General features: G+C 39.6%; 1 protein-coding gene and 1 long non-coding RNA gene across 3 annotated transcripts in view; one reads left to right on the plus strand and one right to left on the minus strand.

The window, feature by feature from the left end:
- The first annotated feature begins 279 nt into the window (after window positions 1-279).
- The window catches only part of LOC126042728 (uncharacterized), a 71,469-nt gene continuing 46,258 nt past the window's right edge, over window positions 280-25,490 (plus strand). The window contains exons 1-2 of the long non-coding RNA XR_007507273.1: window positions 280-1,338; window positions 15,043-15,165. This is a non-coding gene — a long non-coding RNA (uncharacterized LOC126042728). The remainder of the gene's footprint in view (window positions 1,339-15,042; window positions 15,166-25,490) is intronic.
- On the minus strand, window positions 4,763-13,759 carry PLAU (plasminogen activator, urokinase). Of its 2 annotated transcripts, XM_049810305.1 has the most exons (11): window positions 13,695-13,759; window positions 11,996-12,107; window positions 10,790-10,844; window positions 10,502-10,606; window positions 9,778-9,943; window positions 9,348-9,433; window positions 9,040-9,229; window positions 8,245-8,399; window positions 7,117-7,257; window positions 6,391-6,536; window positions 4,763-5,962 (listed from the first exon to the last, which is right to left on the minus strand). In XM_049810305.1, the coding sequence occupies exons 2-11, from the start codon at window positions 12,053-12,055 to the stop codon at window positions 5,768-5,770; spliced, it is 1,299 nt and encodes a 432-aa protein (XP_049666262.1). In that variant the 5' UTR covers window positions 12,056-12,107; window positions 13,695-13,759; the 3' UTR covers window positions 4,763-5,767. The 2 variants fall into 2 exon arrangements, with proteins under 2 accessions (XP_049666262.1, XP_049666263.1); XM_049810306.1 differs by lacking the exon at window positions 13,695-13,759 and having other exon boundaries at window positions 10,939-12,050.

Consider the following 25,490-nt stretch of genomic DNA (forward strand, 5'->3'; position numbering starts at 1 on the left):
TATACCAACTAAAACATGCGAAACTTGTCTCAGTTTAATTGGTCAAGATAAACTGCCGAATTGAGGTTCTTCATGCCAAGTTCCCTTTATCGTGGAATGCGCACCTGTGTTCTTCTAATTGGCATCTTTCTCTTTTTTTGTCTTCTTGTTTATTCTGTTCAAGGTCTTCTAAAGGCGTCTGGAATGCTCTTGCGACCGTTAGCTAAATATGTATCCACACAGATTTATGATATCAACATGTGGTTTGCATGTATGTTAGTACCCACCAGATATCTAATATCTTCAGAAAAAGTCCTCTCTCTAATATGTCTTGTCATTCTGCAGTGGTGTTTGCCAAGCACCATACACAGTTCTCTAAGCTGTTTCTCTTCATCCTCACCAGCACCGCAACCTGGATTGTCCTCTGCTCACTTTCTGTAAGGAGGGAAGGAAAATGTTTCCTGTGGATTCTGTTGCAGGAAGAGACAGTTTTGCAAAACAGTGTTCTCATCTTCTGCCCTTCTTTTTCCCAGGGTCTGATAACTAGCCAGCCAGATTATTTTTGTGTTGGGTCTGTGTGACAAGGTTTTGGAAGTGGGGGCGCTACAGGGGTGGCTTCTGTGAGAAGCTACTAGAAGCTTCCCCTATGTCTGACAGAGCCAATGCCAGCCAGCCCCAAGATGGACCCACTGCTGGTCAAGGCTGAGCCCATCAGTGACAGTGGTAGCCCCTCTGGGATAACAGATTTAAGAAGGGAAAAAAACAGTCACTGTGGCACAGAAACTGCAGCCGGAGAGAGAAGTGAGAATATGTATGAAAAACAATCCAGTAGACACCAAGGTCAGTGAAGGAGGAGGTGTTCCAGGTGCCGGAGCAGAGATTCCCCTGCAGCCCGTGGTGAAGATCATGGTGAGGCAGGCTGTCCCCCTGCAGCCCATGGAGGACCCCACGCCAGAGCAGGTAGATGACCAAAGGAGGCTGTGACCCTGTGGGAAGCCCACGCTGAAGCAGGCTTCTGGCAGGACCTGTGGACCCGTGGAGAGAGGAGCCTATGTTGGAGCAGGTTGGCTGGCAGGACTTGTGATCCTGTGGAGGACCCATGCTGGAGCAGTGTGCTCCTGAACGACTGTACCCAGTGGAAGGGACCCATGCTGGAGTAGTTTGTGAAGAATTGTAGCCTGTGGGAAGGACCCACATTGGAGAAGTTCATGGAGGACTGTCTCCCATGGGAGGAACCCCACGCTGGAGCAGAGGAAGAATGTGATGAGTCCTGCCCCTGAAGAGGATGGAGTGGCAGAGACAATGTATGATGAACTGACCATAACCCCCATTCCTCATCCTCCTGTGCCACTGGTGGGGGTAGGTAGAGAATTAGGGAGTGAAACTGTGCCTGGGAAGAAGGAAGGGGTGGGGGGAAGGTGTTTTAAGAATTGGTTTTATTTCTCATTACCCTACTCTGGTTTGATTGGCAATAAATTAAGTTAATTTTCCCTAAGATGAGTCTGTTTTGCCCATGACAGTAATTGGTTGAGTGATCTCTCCCTATCCTTATCTTGACCTATGAGCCCTTTGTTATATTTTCTTTCCCCTGTCTAGCTAAGGCGGGGAGAAGTAGAGCAGCTTTGGTGGGCACCTGGCATCCAGCCAGGGCCAACCCACCACAATATTTTAGTTGTGGGGCAAAGTCATGCAGAGAACATTGAAAGAGAGTATATGAAATATTATAGCAGCCAAAGCAGAGATATATGTACACTGTATGTTTGTTTAAAGATTTCACTTTTGTTGGGGCAGTTTATTTAACATAAACTAAAGAACAAATAAGATTGCACACCTAAAACATCATCTAAATTTCCTCTGCTCTCAAGACTCTCTCTTTATTCATACTTTCTCCAGAGCTTCCTGAGTTTCAAAAAGAGAGAGACCTAAATGCAAATGTTGTTTATTGCTCCTTTTTCATTCTTACTTATAATCATAATGATGGGAATAAGTTGAAATTTACATTGTATTGACTTTATTCATAGAAAAAGCTCATAGAAGTCAATCACAAATGTGCACTTCATTACAAAGATAATAATATGCAATTTCCCTGAAGATATCTATATTCTCCACCTGTTGGAAATCTGACTTTAGTACTTTGATAAATGTTTAAATGTAAGAAATACTGAAGGGAGAAAGTTGTAGCATCCTGAAAAATATGATTAAAACATAGTATATTTTTGTCTAAAATTATATTACCTTTGCTTACTTGGTGCCCAAAGTATTCTCTCCTGACACTGGTCAGGCTGTCCTGTTAGTTACTGTCTAGAAAAGCAGTGAAGATGTGCCTTTCTTCTTGTCTTGCACAGTCTCCAGTCTTACAGTCTCTCAGAGGAGATCTCCAGCTCGTTCTCTAGAAACAATGCAATTTTAACTCCCTGTGCAAACTTTTATCAGCAGTCCACAAACAGCATGCTTTTGCCAAATAACTCTACCACACACAGTGGTAACCTCTGCTAATAAATTTCTGTTTGCAGGTCCCAACCACAAATTGTATTGACAAACAGTTCACAATCCGGTATTGTCAGTAATCATTTTGTGTTTAAGTAGTGCTTGCTGTCCCTGTACGAGACTGGGATGTCAACATGTTACTCACAGAACGTTCACACGGTTGTCAAATCTTCCTCCTTCTGACAAATCATATCCAGGCAGATCTGTGGGAGAAAGGAAGTACTGTTCCACCCATTTTATAGCAGGGAAATTGAAGTATAAAGACATGTGACTTTTAACAATAACAGAGTTGTAAACAGTCCAGATGTTACATGCTTCAGTCTTGAATCTAAAGGACAAGAGTTCATTAAGATTCTTATTCCTATCATTCCATCACCAGTGTGCAAGGTTCAGGTACCCAGACTACAATAAGCTACAAAATGTAGCATGCTTCTTACAAATACCAGTATGCTCTTTGGAAAGAGAGAATTTAGTTTATGCATTTTCCCTTGATTTTTGAAAGGATTGTTATCGTTGAATTTGTACCTGAGCAACGCTGATTTCACAGTTGCCTTTCTATGAAGTGAAGACATCAATCAGTCTAACAATGAGTTGAGTTTATCTAGCTCATCTCTATTTGATAAAAAAAAAAAAAAAGGAAAAATATGTTTTTCTCTTTGGAGGTTTTTTACATTCTTTGGTGTGTATAACATGACAAAAAAACATTTGACCAAAGTGTTACTATAAGTACTTTCTAAAAAGATCCAATTCTGCTCTTTTGTAGTCAGAGTGCTGCTTGTAGGTCACAACACATTTCTTGCTCACTTTTCCAAAATGATTCTGAAATCTGTAGTCGTTCAGCATCAAGCAGCTAATGACTGAGACCACAATGTTTGTACGAGAGCTCCATAAGGAATGATTGCACATACACATCTGAATTTTTTTCTGAAATCTTAATTGAACTATAATAAGTAAGTAAACATGAATATGGTCTGATTAACAAAAATCAGTTAAATTTTGCTAGAGATCCTGTAATTTGACCCCAAATTCTGCATTTGTGAGAGGAGATTAACAACTAACAAAACATTTAGGTACTAACTTTTTTAAAAATAGGCTAAAAAATAGCAAGCCAAATTGCTACTCTGAGATCTTTTGACCAGTAACTACTGCAGTATTGCTGGCTCACTGTGTTATTCAGTTAGGATGGATGGGACTGCTCACTTCAGAAATTAGCCTGCTAACTAGGCTGCTAATTTGTTCCATGATGGCCATTTCAGTGCAGGAATTTATTTAATGCTTGGCAAGATATTGTTACATGTGCAAGCCTTTTACTTTCACAATTACAAACATCACACAAATCTATGGTATCTAGATGCGGTGATACAAACTCTTTTCTGTAAATTTGCTATAAACACTGTTTATACTACTGTCTCCAGTTTGTCTCATCTTGTAGCTTCCTTAAAAGAACCAAAATCAAAGCATGTGAACTTTAGGATGGTGCTAGGATCTTACTGTGTTCCCTCAACCACCGAAAAGAGATTTTGAGAATATTTTCTGCCCAAACAAAAGAATGTATCATCTTCAGTAAGGACTTCCTTTGAGTTTAATTGTGACATTTTATCCAGAATTATAAAGGGAATTAGCTTTAAGTATTTCTTTGCTCTTAGCGCTCTGTACTATGAATTCTCTTCCAGTTAAACTTCTTTCTTGAAAAGGAAAATAAACTGAAATATAAATAAATCTTGCTCTTCAGATATAATTTCTACTACCTCAGATTTCACTTAGCAATACTTGAAGTTAACTGCAAATGCTTCTTTTTGAAAATTAGTGTCCACAAAGAAGTACTGAGGAAAGCTGAAACTATCACTTTCCTTTTAGCACCTTTCTATGATATTGCTGCATTGCATTTTTCCACATGCAGTAGCATTTAGTTAAGTTAATGAGTGAACTTTTGAAACTTATCTCTTGCTCCCTCCCACAAAGTAATTTGGATCTTATTGCAGAGCAGTTCTGGAGTATGAGAAATGTATTCCTTAGGGTGAAGCCTAAACAGCATGGATATTCGGTCCTCAGCACTGTTGCTTATCCTATGCTGTCTTGCTAGTGTACGCACAGTTTTCTAGCACTCTAACCCAGAGTAGAGGACATTAATTTCTCATATGGAATGTTTTAATAAATAGAAAGTTCAAACATTTATGGTTTTACCAGTTCAGATTAGAATTTAATAATGGCAGTTCCTCCAAATCATACCCTTCCCCTTTCAAGAGAGGAGAAACAGATGCATAAGAATAACAGATTTTTTTAATGATATTTTAACATTCTTAATACAAATAATAAGTTAAACACAGTAAAAATAATTAAATAAAGTTTGAGGTTCCAGCCCTCATACAAATAATTCCAATCTATAAAACAAAGACAATTTTAAAAATAAAACCAGTAAGTCTTGGGGGAAAAAAGAAGTAGTTTTCGTATAATATCAGGTAAATGAATGGAAGTAGACTTCTGACTTTTGACATATGCAGCATTCAACAGGTGCCAAGTCCTTAAATCCTCTCCTGGGTGCATAGGTTGCACAATCAGACTTGCATATATAGAAAGGTTGCACAATCAGACTTTCCAGGGGACCCGGACACCTTCAGATGTGACCTGGAAGTCCAGTCAAGATTCGTTTGCCGCCTTGCAGCACAGTTTTTAAGTAGAATACGTTGAGAGTTTGTAATGCTGACAGCCACATGTGCCATCCATCAGATTTTGCTATACATAGGGTCTACAGCAAATGACACTGTACACCAGGGGTTGCCTCAGTCTAAGTAGACTTTGGTCCTTCTTGACACATTAGTGATAAGAATGCTGATGCAGTTTCTTCCACTTTCTGATGCAAAGCCTTATCACCCTCTCAGTACTGGTCTTAACAGGTTAGGTTTCTAGGACTTGAGTCTTGGTATTGTTCAGTGTGATGAGGAAAGATTTTAGACTCAGGCCATGTGTAAAATGAATACTTGAGTTAAATTAAAACTGTACTAATACTTCCAGACCAAATGCCAATTCATAAATAAAGTAGACACATAACTTGATATGCATAGTATCATGCATGGGAATAATCATTTAAATGTTAAATATTTTAGCTTCCCACTGAGTGGTTTTCAGGTAATTCATAGTAGTAAAATAATATGTCAGCCATCTCTCTGCCTCAGGAACACTGATGTGAGTGGCAGACCACACAAGCATTTAAAAGGAAAGCCTCGTGACATTCAGGACTTTAGTGTCCTGGCATCAGTATAAGCTTAATTTTGTTCATTTGAGTCCAGCTGTAGAAAAAAGGTCATTTTGGTTCAGGAAGAAAATGACTCTTGGCAATTACTGCATTCATATTGGAATCAATCCAGTTAAGGTATCGAGTAACTCTGGTGTAAACGCCAGGCTTGTTTGCCTTTGCACAGCCATCTCCCCAGCTGACAATCCCATAAAGCATCATCCTGCCATTGTGCTCACAGACCATGGGGCCACCGGAATCTCCCTGACAATGGAAAGAGAACATATTAGGGCATTTTCTGCAGATGGAGCCTTTATAACAGGGAGCCTGTGATTCTTGTTGTTCTAGAGTGAAACAAGCTAGTAAATACCACTGAGCTAAAGCTATGATTTTTGAGAACACTGTATAGATGGAGCAGAAGGCTCAGCATCTGCTGCGATTTAAACACAATATGCAAGGTAAGCAGTTCTCTAGTTCCCCCATAGCAGGGCAAAGAGAGAATGGTTACCTTGCACACAACACTCCAAGTTTATAATCACAGATATTAGGCTATTGGATATAAGGCCAAAGCCAATGTACCAAGCTACATAGAGAGACTCTTCTGACTAGTAGAATTACAAGATGCCACCAGCTGATCCATATAGTATACATGCATTTAAAAATCTTCAGAAGATAAAACAAACCAGTTTTACCTTGCATGCATCAGTCACCCATACAGGATCTCCAGCACAGACCATGTTATCAGTTACTCTGATATTGTCATAGTATTTCTTGCATTTTTCCTGTGATACTAAGTTCACAGTGGCCGACATCAGTCTTTGAGCATAGTAGATGTCATCTGCAAACAAAAGATTATTTAACTATTTTCACCATCCAAGACAAAAAACAAACAAAAAACCCCATAACACACACTTTCAGCACTTAAAAGAAATTAGCATAACTATTCCAGTTCTGATTTGAGGCTCTTATTTCCAACTTATGCAGTATTGGTTTACTTCTACTGTTAATTAGTAAGTTTTAAAGAGAAAAACAAGTGTTCCACATGCAAATTATAAAGCTTGGGTTTTAGAGAGAAAGAGTTTGATAGTTTTTGAAGGAAGTTCTACACAAATGAAATCCTTTGTTAATACTCCAACACAGCTTTAATTTTTTTCTATTCTTCACCACATCAGGAATGAAAAAATTGCTGTGTTTTACATCTTGGCTTACTTTGTATTGTTGACAAGCATAAGAAGCATTAGATAAGAAATGCCATGGACAACTAGATAAGATGATAGCAAAGATCATCTTTCAGAGATGCACTGGAAGTACATAGAATAGAAAGAAATCTTTTTAATCCTTTGTGGGTCATAGTATAAAACCCATCCAGTTCCCGCACTGTGGAAATACAACTTTGGAAAGAGAAGTCATTCACTTACAAAAATCTTGTTTTCCATAGCCTGATATTTCACACCGGGTATTGTCTTGTAAGTAGATGTTCTTCTCTGGCAAGCAGACTGTTCTGACATATTTGGATTCTACTGCACACTGTCCAGAAGTTGTTCTTATCCTTATCAGAGCTAAGAAACAAGTCAGAGAAGATACAGTTAGATATGTAAAACAAGTTTTTCCCCTCAAGTTTTGACAGTAGGAGTACTGGGTACAGCTAACAGGAATAGTTGCAGTTACGTTTAGTTCTGGTTACACATGGTTCTTCTTATTGCTTTTGGAATGACACTGGGTCATTATATAGTAACAATAAAATTAATTTCCCAGCTCTAAAATTGGCAAACATTCCAATTTGAACTTCCTTCCTGAATGGATTAGGGGCTGATAGCTCAGGGAAGATTCTTTGGCAAGTATGTCTTCAGATGTTTTAAAACCTCAACTTCCTGACTGGCTGTAGAGGATAGCACCCATTGCCTTGCTGAAGAGGGGACATTTTATATTGTTCTTCTCAGAAGGGCTTATGAAACTATTCTTCTAATCTTTTTCCTTAGCAGCAGGAATTTGGACAGAGTGGTAGAGTTCTAAATGTCAAGTGCAAGAGTGGCAAGTCTGTTCGGTGCAAGTTGCAAAAACCCATCTCTGACTTTGTTGGTTTAGGGATAGGTTTGTGAAAGCCAGAGACTTATGGAAGTCTGGATTAATTCAGGATAACCTTCAGCTAATGTGGTACCTGATATGGCATTCCCATTCATATGATGAAACCTACTGTGCGTGCATTTTTTCATTATTTATTATACGTACAGTGTGATCTTTTGTAGACATAGAATAAGATGGTAGAAATGGGATGCTTATGAAAAAGCCACGCCTTGTACAGATCCAGAGATAAGACAGGCTTATAGTTGACTGTGTGCCAGGTAATGCGCCTGACATGTGCCACAACCCAAATTTATACAAGTGGAAAAGTCTTGCTCAGCACAGGCCTAGTTCTCAGAAACACCTAGTTCCTGTTCCCCTTCATCTCATCTCTGACTCTACTTATTTTAGAAGATGTGTGCCACAATTATGTAGTCTTCAGCTATCCTCAGTGTTTTAAAGGCTCATATTAAGATGACACTTACCAATATCATTCTCATTGCCACCTGTGTCATCGGTAAAGTCAGGGTGAGAGATGATGTCATCAACCATGAATACTTGTTCCTTATCATCAGTAACATTCAGTATGGACTTTCCAAGGAAGACTTTATAGATGGATTTGTCTTGTGTTTTTTTTGACCTGAGTGAAAATAAAAGATATTTGTGAAGACTACTAGTTTCTAAGAGTGACGTCAACAGTTTAGATCCAGTCCCAGTTCCATTTCCTGTTTACTTTCATGCTGACAAGAAAAAGCAAGATGTAGTCAGCTTTGAAAGTTGGTCCACTATGCTAAAGAAAAGCATCCAGATTTTCCATTTGAAGGGATTAAGATAGATGTTCAGGCATTTTGAAATGCACACCTAGCTAGCTGCTACTAATGCCAGGCATTGGTGATGAGAATCCTCTGCAGGATGCCAGAAGGATCACCTTTCCACAGAAAAAACAACAAAAACCACGCATAAATTTATTGCTCATCACCTTTCAGTACAACTTCTAAGTTTTGGGAACAGCCAAGGTAAAATGAAACCCTGGCTCCAATTTAGGCTAAAATTGTTTAAATTGCATAATCCACCAAAACTTTAGCATCTTGCTAGCTCATTCTGCTAGACTTGGACTCCCAGAGGCTTAATATTTATGGCTGCTCTTCTTGTTTTACTCAAAAAGAACACTCTTACTAACATACACTAACATACATTTTGAAGGATTGCTCAGCAAGTGTCGCACAAAGGAATCAGTTGAAGAACTTGCAAATAAGAAGGATGTGGAACTGTAAACTTACGGATTATGAAAACAATGTGCTGCTGTAAGCACCCAGCAAGGGTCAATAAGGCTGCCACCACACAAAAAGTGGTCGATGCCCCTTATGTTTTGGAAGATGCCAGCTATCCAAGGCTGAGACTCAACCTCTGCCTGACTTCCACCAACAATCTTGAAGTATTTGCTGATGCTCCTTTGACCACATGCATGCCCTATAGAAAGAAGAATTTTGTTTAGATGTCCTTACAACTAAGGACCAACCTTGTGCTATCAAAAAAACCCCGAAAAAAACCAAAACCAACCAGTTGTCTTGAAACTAATGTTACTTACCACACTTCTCTATGTTGCAGGGTGTTTCTTGAATGGTGAATCCCTTTTTGGTGTAACACCAGGGCCTGTTCCTTCCATTTGGATTTCTAGAAGACAAGGAAGTGTTCTTTTCATAAAGATAGTTTCAAAAAAATAATTATAGTGTCTTAGAATTCTAACAGTCCTGAAAAGGCCAGAAGTGTTCAGTTGCAAGATATGCCAAAGAAAATAATTAAAACCTGACTATTACATACTATTAATTTTGCAGTACAATCAGCTTCAGTGGTAAGCGAGAACTCTAGACACTTCAAAAAGTCACATTCTGAATATTTTTAGTCAAAATTAATCTCTGTAATATTTTGCTATTTTTTTAAAACAAGTACCATCACTTGAGGCACTTCTGGGGCTGTGACAATAGAAGTCATCCCAGGAAGAGTAATGCTTTTCTTACCTGCAGTAGCTGTGTTTGCCCAGTCCAAGCTGCAAAGCGTTCTTCAAGCGAGCATGGTAATGACCCCTACTGATTACTGAGGGAAGGTCCCATGGCAGACATTTGTCTCCTGTTGCCATTCCTCTGTAGTCCTCCCCATTCTCAGTATAGCATATTCTTTCAGTGTCTGAGAAAATAAATCTTTTGTTAGCAGCACATTCTTGTTTATAATTTTTCTGAGACAGACATAATCTGTATGGATCCTTCTAATAAGAAAAAAGTTCATGCATTACACTTGAAAATAGATGATGCAAAATCTGGACTGTTTATATATTCTTATTAAATTTGTTCTAAATTAATTTTGAGCATCAAGTATCTTATGCTTTAAAGCATGCATATTGCTTCTTTAATAGTTTCAGTGTACTTCACAATATAATCAGTTCTTCTGCTTCTGAACACTCCCAAACAAGTTCACTTTTTTCCACCCCCAACTAAAACATTTGGGAGGTAGGCAACATTAGTGAGGAGACAGGGACAAAAAAAAAAAAAAAAAATCAGAGATCCTGATTTTGCACCAATATTTAGTTGTTCCTCCTCACTTGGCCTGTTAGCATAAGGGGCTAAAGGATTTCCAGTCACATGTTTATGGGTAATACTTTCACTTGGCATTTCATATTCATGATTTGCCTATCTTTTTAGATCCTTTAATCAATTTATTTAGTATTAAAGAAGATAGATACTCTACCTAGTTCACAGTGAATTCCAGTGTATCCTTCTGGACATATGCAACGATTAATTCCGCTGAAGAGGTAATAGGTAATGCAGGTTCCTCCATTCAAACAATGGCATTCTGCAAGAAAAGGACATCACTAATTAGACAAAAGATAAAACATTTGAATGATGAAGTGAAATGTTGTTGCAAACTAAGTTTTGGGTGTTTAAGTATCATTAAGAGTCTTCCTTCTTGTATGAAGATGTAATTGCAGGATAACAAGCGGTTTTTTAGGTTCAAGGAGAACAGGCAGATATTTACCCTTGTGATCTGATCTGTGTTTATATGACAGCTTGTAGTGTTTCTTGCTATAAACCTAAGAGAAAAGAAAAAAGGATTTTAAGGAAATGGTTTCTTTTATGTGGTTTGATCATCTTTTACAGGCCAAAGCACTGTTCCCTACTGCATACCTTCAATAGTTTAGGTTTTTGCATGTAGTTAACAGCTGAACCTGCTCTGTGGTATCTGGATGTGAATAATAAGTGGAACTCTACTTGAGCAAAGCAGAATGGGGGGAAAATAAAACCCCACCAAAACCACCAAACAACAAAAAACCCACACCACACAAAAAACTCTTAGAAAAACCCCACCAAGCTGGTCCACTGCATCAGATCAGCATTGCAGTTATCTCTGCTATAAGTACCTAAAGAGCTCTCAACAATCAGTGTCCTTAAAACGGGCAAGGGAACTTCTCCCTCTCCACCTCTCAGCCACCAAAGCAGTGCAGCAAAGATGCAACATTCTCCAGCTGCCTCTGTCATTTTGGTGACCTTGGTGCTTCATGTTTGTGCCGTGGAATAAAAGCCAGTAGATTTATACAACAATGGACTCTTGCCCTGCACTTCAGATCCTGCCTCTGCTTTGCAGGCTGGATATTTCTTTCTCCATGGAATTAAATAAGATTAGGCGTTTAGTATGCTTTTCCCAGAGGTCAGGTGGGCTTGCCTGAGTTAAAAACAAGTAATGGTAAGAATATAATTCTATAACGTTGGTGAATGGCTCTGCTGGTAGATACCAATTGTCATACAAGTTGATAGTCAAAAATATTCAAATTCATATCTGTTGCTCCTTTTTTAGCATTACACTTTCAAGTAGGGGAGATGGAAATGTAGTTAAGACCTAATATCCACCTCCGTGAAAGACCAGTGAGCTCTTGATACTCAGTGTCCAGATCTAAATTGCATTAAGAAAAAAAAACAGAAAAGCTAGATTTCTTGGTTATTCCACAATGTCTTCACTATTTGAATGCTAGCAGACATCTTAGGGTGGAGCAAAATCAGAAGAAAACCTAAAGTGTTCAAAAACATGTTTCTTGGAGGTATATATGCAGCAGATGTATATGTACATGCAAAGGAAGCAAAAAGGAGAATTCAAGTTAAAAGCCAACTACACCGTCCAAAGCAGAAGTATAATCGAAGCCACAAGCTGTTCCAAGTGAACACCCCCACCATTTATTTCAAAACTTACAGAATCTAGTCCCATGACAAGTGTGCCCAGAGTTACTGTGAAGAAGATGAGTAACTTCATGTTGTTAGTTAACTTCTCACTTCGTTCCTCTTCTATCTGTATTATTTTGATTCTGAAAATAAAAGAGGAACTTAGTGTCATGTTGTAGCTTGCAGTGTCAGCTTTCTTATTTCTGTTGTGTTCAGTTGGTTTCAGAAGAATCACAACACAATTGACAGAAGAATTAAGCACTGACTTGTTGTGGAATATCTGCTTATCATTTCCATATATTAAATTAGAGGTTATTGTTTGAAGTTTTTTTGGTTTTGGGGGGTGGGGAGGTAGGGTGGGGTTTTTTTGTTTGTCTGTTTTTACATTTAGCAATACAACCAGATTTTTTTAGAGTCTAAATGAAGTGGGAAAAGGGAAATTGGAAAAGTCCATACTCAGTATCTGCAGTGTGGACTAACACTTTAGTTGCTGTCCAGCTGTTTGTACCTATTTAATCGATTATTACTACCTTGCAACAAAAGCACTGAACATCCACATTTAGGGTATGAAAGGGAAAGCTCCTTTCTTCATTACCTCTGTAGTTGCTGACTGCATCTTGTTGTTGCTAGGCTCTTGCATAAGCCTGGCCACCTCACTGAGCGCCTCTGACCACTGTAAACTCTTGGAAGTCTGGTCCTGATGTTACCTCACTTATTTACAGTACCAGAGAGGCTTAGAACATATTCTGCCTTGGTTTCTTATATGCAGCTGGATCTTGTAGCCAAGCATGTATAGCAATCTTCCCAAGAGTGACTGTTAAAAAAACCTATCTTGTAAAAACAATGGGAGAAGAGAGCTATAAAGTACCAAGATGTCTTTTCTAAATTGCAATCTAAGTAATGGAATTTTTATATTTTTTTAAAGTGTCCTCAGTTCTAGAAAACTGGAAAACTTGATTTTTAAAAGATTCCATGGGAATCGTAGTTATATTTACATTGGCAAGCAGTGCGATACAGTAGGAGAGAGTATGCAGAACTGAGTTGGTGCTGAAGACCTGCTCCACACCGTATCTGCTTCAGAGGTTTCTGTGTTGGACTAGTTCTAGTTTGGTCTTGCAGGTTGAACACCTGCTGATACCTGGAACACATCTTCCCATTTGGTTTTATTTGGAAGAACTACAGTGCAAGTAGTCTAAAGCTATTCGGTGGCATGAACCAAAACAAGGGGAATAGAGAGGATCACTGGATTCATTTGAAAAAAGCTGGTGTGATGCAAACCAAAATGCTAATGTAGATAGAAGCACCCTTTGCTTATAAGCAGGTTTCATAATGCAAGAAAGCAAATCGTGCCTCAGGTACTTGGACTTGGTAAATCAGGCTTTTCAGATTCAGGTGTGATTTCAGCAGATATCTTTTCCCTTAAGCATTACTCACATTAAGATAATTTTTAGCACATTCAGCAGCTATGCAAGTAATTTGTTATTTGTTACCAAAATTAGTTTCTCAGGCCCAGCCTTAGCATCACAAATAGCAGTACCATTGCTTTCTTGTGAAAATTACAATATACTGTAGCATGCAGAACAGATCGTCCCCAACACTGAAATACTGCATCACATGAGATCGTACTGGTTTTTTTAAAATTTAAAGAGCAAGCACTTAATTCAGTTCGACTTAGACGCGGCTTTTTTGCCCTTGAGTCATAATTCGGTTATTAAAGGCATCGCACTTACCAGCGCGGGAGGCCGCGAGATGAGGAGGTGTCGAGCTGGGGTCAGTGCGGGAGGGCAGACGCAGAGCAGCAGCTGCTGGCGGCCCCGCGCCGGGCGGGCGCTATAAAAGCCGAGCTGGGGCGGGGCCGCCGCTGCCACCGCCCCGGGGCGAGGTTGTGCCCGCCCCCCTCTCCCCGGGACCCGCGAACGCCTCGGCGCTTACCTCGCTGCAAGGAAAAGCTGCTGGCGTGACTCAAGGGGGAAATTTTAAATGCTGCTTTTTTTGGTTTCGGGGGTTGGGGAGTACGGTCAGGGTGAACAAACAACTTCGTTCGGAGTTAGATTTCTGTAAGGGGCTCCTTGGCTTCCCCGCGGCAGCAATTTCTTAGAGGCATTAAAAAAAAAAAAAAAAAGAGAAATGTGAGGGAAAGCTATGAGAAGAATGACTTGTGTTGAAACACGCCTAGAGATACGAAAACGCGTGGTGTATTTTATATATATGGGACTACCCATAATGAGAGAAGCAAAAATGATTTTTTAATTAATAGAGGATTAAATTGATTCAGGTGTGGGTTAAACACAGCCCACTGGGAGGGGGTATTGGGCCAGAATGCGTGCTTGAAGCACTGAACGTTTTTTCAGAGAACAGAAAGCTGCCTTCAGCTGAAACACAGGACATTCGGGGCGAGAAGGGTGCGTTCCTCGTACCAGCTGGAATCTATTAGGACACGGGGCTCACAGCAGGGGCTAAACTCATCTACTCCAAAGCTGCTTACAAGCTCCCTTGCCCCTGAGCAATCTTCAGGTCCCGAAACATTGGTTCTGGTTTTCCCATACTTTCTGTCTTCCAAAGAAATATTCAGACTGAGGTCATTTCATAAGATGTGGATGGACATGTGAACTGATAGATGTCTATCTAAGAATGCATGCCCAGCAAAATAGATAGTATTTCCTAGCCCAGTCAAATGTGATTTTTCACATTATGCTGTGATGTTGTAGCAACACAGTGAATAACAGTAAACCAGTACGTAGTATTTGTGGGTATATTCATAGGGTTTACCTTTAGGTAGTGCAGGTGACTAAGCTGAGGCAGGTCTCCTAAGGCTATGTAGCTGATGAAGAGCAGTTTCTTCAGAGGCCAGGTCAGAGCAGGAGTTGACCTGAATATCCCCAAGGAGGAATGTTTTCATAATTGGACAATTCATAGCTTGAGGAGACCACCCTTTTATGTTTGACATCTAACTTCACTAGTATGAGTATGGCTTAGCTTTCTTCTTCCCTCCCCACCTTCTATTTGTGTCAAGCCTGTGGCATAATCATGCCTTTATTTGGGTACTGGTGCTTACATTCTCTATTCCTTTCTGTTCAGATCTTCAAGCTCACATCAGAACAGACCTCACATCTGCCAAAAGCACACTGAATTCACTTCACTGAATGGCAGGAACTAAGTCAAGAGAAACAGCTCAAGCTGGAAGTCCAAAAATGAACATAGGTAAGGAACAAATCTTTCTGAATTGCAGGAGAGTCATTTTTCTCTCTCTATGTGGTGACTGAATATATCAACATCAGAAGCAATTAGATCCTCTTAAGAAATGACAGAAAATATCAAGGTAGAATCCCCATGGCACTCTCTTTAGAGGTCTGGCTGTGAAGTAAACTTATCCTAGGGAATAAATTCCAGGGGTGGACAAATAATCCAGATTTTAAAAGCAGTCTGGAACATTTACTCACTTAATGAATTTTAATACACCAAGCTTACACATAACAAATGAAGAAATGGGTCATGGTTTGATTCAGCAGGGGGAGCAGGGAAAGGACAAGGTGCAAGGAAGAGAAGGACTCCTTGGGGCTGCACAGCTCCTCTCCTTCCTCCTCCACGCTCCCAAGAAAGAGGTGCTAGGCCTTGGTGGCTTCCTCAAACTCTCTGGAAAAAGAGTCAACCCTAGAGCATCTGGGTTCCCTGAGAAGTGCTGTAGTAGTGTGAGCAAGGATCTCCCTGAACCTTTGACCAAGCTGTGTAGATGTCCCCTGTTCGTCATTTTCCCCCTAAAACCTGATGGTTCATGCTTGTTTCCCAGGCCCAAGAGCCAAAACCTTTTGTTATCTGCACTCTGGCACAAGGTACTGCAAGATTCAAAAATCCCTTTTTCTACCATTTGTCATATACTTAGGTTTTACTGAAGTACTGCATTACTTTATTCTCAGTGATAAAATATATATAAAAGGCCACCAGGAGAAGTGACCCAGGCTGTGGTGTCACTTTGTTTCCATCAAACTGGTAACAGTTACTGATCAGAAACTCCTATGGGTTTACAGTACCACTTTTAGTGCCATCAAATTCCTTTGATCTGAATATTTGCACCTAGACAGGTGAATGAATTATAGCTGAATGATTGAACTGAAACTATGGTTTAGCAGAGAGATATCCAAGCTAGCCGCAAATGAGTTTGCTTTGATACTGCAAGTAATCTCACAGCAAACAAGGCTGCATGATCTCTATGAGCATTAAGTGACTCTTAGGGAAGCAGGAATGGATGAGATAATTTCCAGTGCCTGAGTTCACTGAGCTGGCTAATGGCTGGCACAACAAGATCTGAAGTGAGGTTTCTGGTGAAATAAACCCTTGGACCCTTGCTGTGTGCACTGCCTTAAGACAGAGACCTTGGAAAATCTGTAGCCTGGCAGTTCTGGCAAGACCGCCACCTGACCTGAAAGCTGGATCTGCCTGCACAGATAGGAAATGCAGGAAGTGGGAGGGGTGAAATAGGACCAGTTCTGCTACCAAGGGACTTTCGGTAGCTTCAGGGTCAGGATTTGTTCTTGAGACATGCAGTACTGAGTTTAGAAGGGCCCTGTTGCAAGCCATGTTGCCACTCCACAATAAGATCGTGATAGGACAGAGGAAAAGAAGGTCTTCATAACTCAAAATCAAAGTTGTTTGGGAAGAACAGTGAACAAAATGAAATGCCTACTGAAAGACTCTCAGTGGACCTTATTTGCCCAGGAGGTACTGATTAATGACAAGCCATGGGGCTTAAGAGAGAAGTTCTTGTACAGACCCGTGAACAGGTTTTTTATTTTTATTTTGAGAGCCATTTTCTGCTTTCCACTCTCTAGTTCTTTTTCCTTATACATGTCTGTGGTTTCATCACTTTGGTCTCTTATCTGAATTTGGCAGGAGTGTGGGCAAGATGGAAGGGGGGAAGACTTCTGAAGAAAAGAGAGGTGCCACAGGGAGTGGTATGGGTGACCTTGTAAAAGACACTTTACCATCTTAGTAGAAGTACAGCATCTAAACAAGAAAATGCATTCCATAATCTGAAGTCATTCTCTCATTTACATAGTCAGGGCTGTTAATAATAGGGCTTTATATATTTCTCTTGTCTGTACCTGGATTATAGCACAGGGTAAAGAAAATGTATACACCTTTTATGAGCTGCTCATGGGATCCAAGTCTGTGAACGCCTTGCGCTTGTATAGTATTTCTCTCAAACAGAGGTCAGATGCAGTTGATCCAACCCTGAAGAGCTAGTAGGATCAGACACACAGTCAGGCAGTTCTTGGTTTACTGTGATTATGTGATTTAGTTTTTGGTTGCTAATAAAAATCTTGCAGATTCTTTTATTTTATAGTTGAAGTAACTTGAAAATTTCAGACTAATTTGCCAGCTTGACTTATCAAATTTAGAAAACATAGCATTCCATTCCAACTAGATGAGGACACCAATGCTTTTAAAGAAATACAGGGCTTTTATCTCATGGTGGTGCACTGAAAGAGATTGTGAGTTTCACATTGTTTTGCAGAAGTTGCCAGCGTGGAGTTATTATTAGTTCCAGTGTTCATTTTCACAGCTGATGATAAAATATTAAAACTAAAGAAAAATACCATCTACCACACATTGATTCTGGTGGTCCATCAGTAAACCCCAGAAGGATAGAATTCATGAAGAGTTAAGTAACCCTTTAAATATTAGTAAAAAGAACTGCCACAGAAATGCTGTTCTATCAGAAAAAAAATCCCTTACTGTGGTACCCTGATATTCCACACTGATTTTCTCAGTCAGGGACACTCACTAGTCTAATAGGAATCTCTACACACTTAAATTTACAGCCATACTTAGAAATCTTCCCTAAACCTGAAATCCTGGCTCTGTGAGCAGGCACTTCTGCAAGCCCCCACTGAAGGTAATGGGGCTTATTGCAGGGGGAGCAGTCCCTTCTGTTCAAGAGGCTCTCAGAGTCAGAGCTCAGATACACCTGAGGCTTTATATTGCCTTAAGCCTGGTGGTTGTGTGGAGCACAATCTGGTTTGTATCACATATAAGTAATATCAGAATTAGTCCTTTGACTAGTAAAATGTCTGTTTTGCCAACATGACTTCCCATGGAATAGAAAAATCATCTGCAAGTCCTCTCTACTCGTGGTGCATTAGGAACAGAGAGGTCTGAATTTGCATATGAGCAGTTATGTGTGCCTAAACCTCTGTCATCTCACATAAAAGAGCAGGGTTAAGCCTCGCATTCAGTATTTAGTTAGTGATCAAGAATACAAAAGCTAGAGAAAACACCTTTTGACATGACTTGTCATCTCCAAAATTATAATAGTTTGTTGTTTGGGTTTTTAAAAAGAAAATAGCTTGTCACTGAATTAAGTAGCCCCAAGTGTGGGTATAGAATATGAAGAATATAGCTATATTTACAACTGCTTTGTGTATTGGAATGTGGCTTCAAAATCAAGCAGTATTGGGCTACAGGAAATTTTGGATTATGGCAGAAAGGATTTCAAGACAGTCATAAAATGTGTTACAAGTTTAAAGGAAATTTTCCACTATAAAGTTGTTTCAGAATATTCTAGCTTCACCTTTAAAAACACAGGCACTTTCATTTTGTATTCTCCCTTTGATATTAGCCAAGTTAATTTTTTTAATCAGTTTACCTCTAGCTCTTTAGATAATAACAGATATGACTGAATAAACCAATAGATTTTTAAATGTAAACCAACAGATTTCAAATGTTACATTATCACCATTCGTGAAGTTAAAAATATAGAGCTTGGTTTTTAATCTTATTCTTTCAAATTACAGCTTGTATGAGTCCCAGGAATTTCCAGAGTAGCTGATTTTAAGTCGAATGTGATTCATAAAAATTCTTGTACTTTAATGACTCTTGATTACTTGTCAGTTTGTGGTTGGAATCTGAAGCAAATGGTGATCTCATTTCCTTTAGGTATACTTCAGCTACTCAGGTTTCTTTTTTTATTTAAAATTGTGTTCCTTTTCCTTGTTGCCTGCTGTTTTTCTCTTATCTGTGTTATCTGTGTGGGTAGAAGTAGCAGAGTGTATCAGTTGAGGGCCACTGGACTGTCTCCAGATGCTTGTTGACACTACTTGTTGCTTTGCGAGCAGCAGGAGTATCCAGCCTTTATCTCTGAACTAAGACAGTATAATCAAAAACTTGCAAACATGCTTCAGTCACAACACGCAACCAACTGCTGTTGGCTCAGCTATTTTATTACACTAGGAGAGAATGTGGTTGAAGCTTTAAAACAATATGATCCCTCTCAAGCACAGTTTTGTTGGATACTCCACCTGCATTCTTCAAAACAACTGACTGTGCTAGAAGTTGACTCTTCTAGGTACAGGCTGAGCATCTTGAGCACCTGTGAAATTCCCTGTCACTAGGCCCATTTCATTCACGCGTAGAAAGCAGCTACTTGATGAATGTTCTTTTTTTGTATACAATGATTTGTTGTTTCAGTGAGCTGTCCGGATACGGATATTTTTTTGAACAGCAATGATCACATGTGAGAATTTCTTCATCAGCTTGATGTGCACCTGCTTTTGAACTATGTTTTGTATCTCATGTAGCATTTATGAAAATCCATTGATTATCAAAATCGCAAATCTCTCTGACGTTTGTTGAAATTGCTCAGTTGAGACAGCTAATATCTAAAGCAAAGATTAGTCTGAGCTACAGATGCATCCAGATTCTAAACAGCTTAAAATTATGTTTGTGTCTAGGTTTAGGCCTGTCTTTAGTTTCTAGTTGCTGGTAGCACTGGGTCAAACTCAGAAAAGAAGTCTTCTGAGTCTAAAGCTAGAAGGCAGAAAGCAAATACAGAGGTTTTTAGGGATTAAACTGTGCTTTTTTTTGGTGATCTTAAGCTCTGAAGTAAGATATTTTTCAAGGGAATCCTATGTGTGCCTGCCATTTACTGATCTGGAATAGCACACTGAAATCTAACATTGGAAATTTACAGAAACAGCTGGCTTGGACTATTATTTCTCCAGTGCATCAGTCAATCAGATTCACATTCCACAGGAAAACCAACAAACGGAGAGCATGCCAGTTGGCAGACTTCTGGAGAAAATAGATTTGCTAAAAACTGGGAAAAAAGCAAATTTTGTGGGATGAGTTCTGCATGCTGTATCCTAGTGATGGTGTATCCAGGGAAGCAGCACACCCTAACCCCCTGTGCAATACAGCCCAGGTGAGAAAACTGGCACTGCTCATCTCTGCAAGAGGCTGCCTGGAAAGATCATTTAGGATTCCACTCCTTCCTCCTCTGTCTTTGGCTTTCCTACTCATGAAGAAAGTTAAATGCCTAAACTAACAAGGGCAGTTCCTACCTACAAGGAAGGAAGTGGTGATTTTACAGGCTGCCCTGCCAAGCAGCACTAATACCATAACAAATGTCTTAGTGGAGAGACAATTAATTGTTCCTGCTCTCGGTAGGGTGTGACACTGCCTTCCCTTATTAGTTTGGCCTCTAGGGAGAAAACAGCATGTTGTGTAGGTCTCACACCTCTTGGGTCAAACCTAGGGGTGCAGGATAAGTGGCAGGGAGCCCTGTCTGCCCAGAGGGTAGCAGCTAGGCTGAGTTGCTGCTTACCAGAGATGCAGATTTCTTGCAGCCATGGCAAATAATTGTGCTACAATCCTTAAAGGCAGGATTGCTTTGACTGTAAATATCCAGGTACCATAAGGGTGGGCAGCAGTATAAATTTCTAAAGCCTTATTTATTTAAATAAATACAAGCTACAGAAAAATAACTCTGTAATCATAACATTAATGACAGTAGTCATGGACTGTTCTATGAAGTACTGAAAAAGCTCTTTTTTTTAAAAGAAACCCCTGTGATTTTACAGCTGAAGGAAAAGGATACCAAATGCAGAAAGATGGGAGTGTAGAGAGCCCACAGTGTGTCAGGCAGAGTCTCAGGACACTTGCAAGTGAACACCTGTTAAACAATTCAGAGGAAAAAGAGTTTTAAGGAGAAAATACAAGTTGCTTCATGGGTGCTGTTGAAGAGCAACATTTTTCCTGCATAAGCTCATAAAGAAACTGCTGAGAAGAAAGGGGTAACAAAATTAACTTGAGTACTCTAATAATAGCCTGTATCTCGGGTGCTCTAATAATAGTACTTATCTTTTCTCCCACTCCTTCAGATGTTTTGGCTGCAGTCTTCCTTTTTATTCTGGTTAGCTTCCTGTAATTTATTTCTAGTACCTATAACTTATTTCTGGTATTGACACTGTGCTACTTTCCCTAATCTTTGTTTGCTGATTGTTGTTTAAAGTTTATAGAGTTTAAGTAAATACATCTCTAAAGAAAGTTGTGCTTGCTCTCCTGCAATAACTTTAACACCTATCCTGACTATGGCAGTTCAGCATTTATTGATGGACAAAGAGGACAAAAAAAAAAAAAAAAAAAGAAAAAAAAAAAAGGGAGAGATAACAGAGCCTTCTCGTATATGATAAGCACAACAGAAAAAAAGTTTTTAAAACACTTTTTGCTTGCAAAATAGGCCTTCTTTTCATCCTTGTGCAAAGTATTCCAGAAAGAAGTTCTTGCATATAGTAACCTATCATCAGTACCACCAAGGGTATTCCTGCCAGAAAGCAGAAATACTTACTTTCTGCCTTCCTCCTCTGTCTCCATGGCTTTTTCTTGGCAACACTGACCACTTGTGCCATTCTGTGATTTTGGTTAGAACTGTTGGAAATGAAAATATTTTATTTCTTCTGAAATGTATGTGGGTTTTGAGCAAAGTATCTCAAACTGAGATACAGCAAAGCTTCCATCACTGGGAGGTTTTGAAACAGCTTTGGAGTGCATCTTCCCTTTGTTCCCCAAGAGGTGTCACGAGTACGCTCACTTGTCTCTGTGGACCAAGCAGTGAGAGACAGACATTTACAGGGGAGATGGAGAAGGCAAGGTGTAGAGCAGAGTGCATGCTAATAAACCCATAAGGCTCAGCATCTTGGGCTGCATGCTGGTACTGTTGTAGTCATGATCAGAAAGGCAGGGTGGAAGGTGGCAGAGGGGGAAAGGCAGTGTTAAGTGTCATTTGCCTTTCAGAAACTGCTGTGGTTTAGCCAGGAAAAGGGGAAGAAAAAAGTGTTATTAAGTAAGCAGTTGTCAGAAGTGGAAGGAGAACACAGTAGCAAATGAAGGTTGTGCTGGAAAAGGTTGAAAGCCACTTATCCATGGACTTAATATGAGAAAAGTTGGTAAGAGGACAGTGGAGGTTGGTCACAAAGGTTATTTAGGAGTCAGCATCCAAAGGATGAATGTGAGAGCATAGGCCTAGAGGGCGTAGGTCATAAGATGCTCTGAGAGTGAAAACAAATTATGTATGGTTGACAGTTAAGAACAGGTGGATCATGCAGGATGACTTGATCAAAGAGGATTCCATAAGAGAAGCCTTTGCAGGACCTTTTCTGAGTGCAGACAAGAGAAGTTGAATTGAATTTGTCAAGGCTTCTGGCAGGCAGAAAAGTTGCATTGCTTTTAATGATAGAGAAAGCAGGTGGAGGACAGTGGGTTTGGACCCAAAAGGACCAGGAAAGATGGAGCTCTGTTATAATTAAGTTGAGTTTGTTCTTTTGAAAGGTCTTACAAAAGCTGATACCAGACAGATGTGTGAATTTACTCTTTGACAGAGTAAGGGAGGTTTACAGTAGAGGTGTAACATCACCCACATAGACATGGCAAATTAGTTTGTTTCCAAGTGAGATATAAAATGAAGGCAAAAAGGGAACCAAAAGAGAGCCAATTCAAGGCAAGAAGTGTTGAGTTAGAAGGGTATGAAGAGAGGCAGTGAAGGAGAGAGCTGTGGAACGTGGCCAGTGATGTGTAAAGGGAGTGCCCAAGCCCAGGAGAAGGAGGACAGAGCTCTGCTTCTGAACGGTTCTGGTGAGAATAGCTTCCACTCCATGCAAAAGACAGAGGAAGACTGGAGAAAGCCTAAACTGGAGTTGGAGGAGAAACTCCACTGTTACGTTTGTATTTGGTGAGCTCTGAAGTGATCAATGTGTGAAGAAGTTGCAAGTAGTGTAAAGAGTGGGATATTGTTAAGGTAAGACAGACTATAGGAAAGAATTAGATTTTCCCTCCTGGCACCTGGTGATGAACATTCATGTTGTAGTCCAATAGGAAAGCTTTTGCCAGCCTCTGTGAATTCCCCTGAGATAAATGGAAATTTCTAATATAGTCTGTGTAACACAATTTATTATATGGAACTACTTCTGTGAATAAGCGTTACTCAGTGGGAGTAAGGAATGTCAGGACAAATCCTAGGCTACTGTATTATGCTGTACTTAAAAACTACCTTATGCTGCAATAAATATTATTTAAAAGAAAACTAGCTTAGGGAGATCCTTGTCTTCTGTTCATTTCAGTGGAATAGGTCTGGGTACCAAAATACCTACTCAATCAGAGAAGCAAACCCTTTTCTGAAATACACATCTATAAGCTCAGTTATGCCATAACACGTTTATATTGGTGTAACATGGGTCAGCATTTGGGCCATAGTAACTCATCACTGGTTTTTTGTACCCACAAAATTATAGAAAAAGTCCACTGCAGAACATACGTTCCAATGGAACAGCTTTTCCTGGAAAGCTACCTAGTTACTCATTGTCTCTTGGGCCTCATAGATCTCCCATTTCTCTTTCTGCAGGGCCTCATTCTCATCAGGAAAAGGTGGAGAATGACTCCTGTCCTAGGCTACCCTCTTCACTGTAAAAGCTAGAAATCCATGCTGCAGGCTGACAAGAGCCTGAAATCCCAATCTTTCCTTTCAGGGTAACTGCAAAAAGTGGGTGCTCCTACTGCTGGCTCTTTTGTCAAGCTCCTGCTCTTAGAAGATAACTTGATATGAGTCTTAAGGGGCAAAAGGATGTTTCTAGCGCAGGCACTGAACGTCAGCTGTGCAAGGGTTCTAGAAAAGCCTGAGCTCATATACCATAGGAGCTGTTAAAAGTTTTTAGGAATGCTCTCATGGGACATAAGGACATGAAATACCTACCTCAGACATTCTGAACCAGGCCAAGCACCTTTTTTTTTTTTTTTTTTTTTTTTTTTTTTTTTTTTTTTTTTATGTTTCCATGCCTAAATTTGATAGCTGTGGAAATTAAGCTCATAAGAGTGATGATTTTCAAGCTAAATTCTAATAAAGGCAATGTAGGCTACTAGGTCACTTGCTTGATTCAGATAGTTTTAGGTAATTAATGCTATTCCTCTGCCTTTTGTTCTTGCCACTATGTGATTTGTATTGAAAAAGGCATGTCACCACATTAACATGAGATAATTCCTGAAAGTGATGTTCATTAAACTTACAGCACTGCACAGTTTTGGTTTCACAGGTCTCAGTCCTGGAGCAAGATTATTTGGCACACTTGAACCTCTATGTTTCTCCACATTGCCTTCTATAGGCATGTTTGACATTTTCTCTCAGTGATAAATACTGAGAGGACTGATTCCTAAAAAAAAATGAGAAAATACAGAAAAAAGAGCAAAGACAAAATCATTTAAGGAACACAAGGAAACCACAGTTTGAGCATGTGACATTCAAGTCTGTGCAAGCATATATAAAGTACTATAACTTGAAACAGTTTGTGTAAGTAACTTCAGACTAGACACGCAGGCAAACTTACCTTAACTATCTTCAAAAAACTATCAAAAATATAAATATAAGCTCTAATATATATCTATGTAGTACAGACACTTCAAAAGGCAAAAGAAATATTATAAGCTATGTTTTGGTTATTAATAAATGACATGGAGATTTTCCAGCAATTTAATAAAAGTGAAAATAAGAATATATGCCTAAATACCTGGTGTGACTTTCATGTTATGAGGTGATTTCTTCAGATGTTAGATGGACCAATGATATTAGAACCAGTAGAGTCCCAGGAGCTGTGACTCCTCAGGAGCTCTGAGGCACCTTTGATTTTACAGGTAGTTCTCTGAACCCTGACATGAGATTTACCTTTTGAAGGAATAGTAATACTTATTTTAAAGAAGTCTTTCTAGGAAGAGAAAGATCCAGAAAGCTGAGCAGCTGGAAGTCAACTTCATGTTTTCTTTTTACTTCTTGTCAAAATAAAAGTGTTTATTGCTCATAAGCACTGCTTTTAAGCAGGTGATTAACAATAGGAGTGTGTCCTTATCTGATACTCTATCCCAAAGCCTCAGAATGGTGCATCTTATGCAATGACTGAAGGAAAGAGTGAAATCATGAGTTCTTGTATAGTACTATTGCCATCTCACCTCTGCTGAAACCTGTATCCACAGCAGGGGAATCTTCTGCAGCATCATGTTGGGTTGTGCCCATGGGAAATTCCAGAATAAGGTACTTAGAAGCTGAAGTTTTGGGTGTATAGGAATACTGTGAATGCTATGGATCTATTCAGGCTGCCTGTATAAGCTAAAAATGATGTCCACTGCAAAAGATGTCGTTCAGATCTTAGTGCCTGCCACACACGCAGCCCACCTTATGTCATCTGAGAATTTCTGATTTGAATTTTCAAGTT

This window comes from Accipiter gentilis, chromosome 9, assembly GCF_929443795.1.
Source record: "Accipiter gentilis chromosome 9, bAccGen1.1, whole genome shotgun sequence".
NCBI lineage: Eukaryota > Metazoa > Chordata > Aves > Accipitriformes > Accipitridae > Astur > Astur gentilis.

Coding starts and splice junctions, on each gene's coding strand:
- PLAU (XM_049810305.1), bottom strand. CDS start 12,055: ATGAAGTTACTCATCTTCTTCACAGTAACTCTGGGCACACTTGTCATG. Junction 10,607..10,789: donor ACACAGATCAGATCACAAGG/GTAAATATCTGC, acceptor CTTTTCTTGCAG/AATGCCATTGTTTGAATGGA. Junction 9,944..10,501: donor TGGAATTCACTGTGAACTAG/GTAGAGTATCTA, acceptor TTATTTTCTCAG/ACACTGAAAGAATATGCTAT.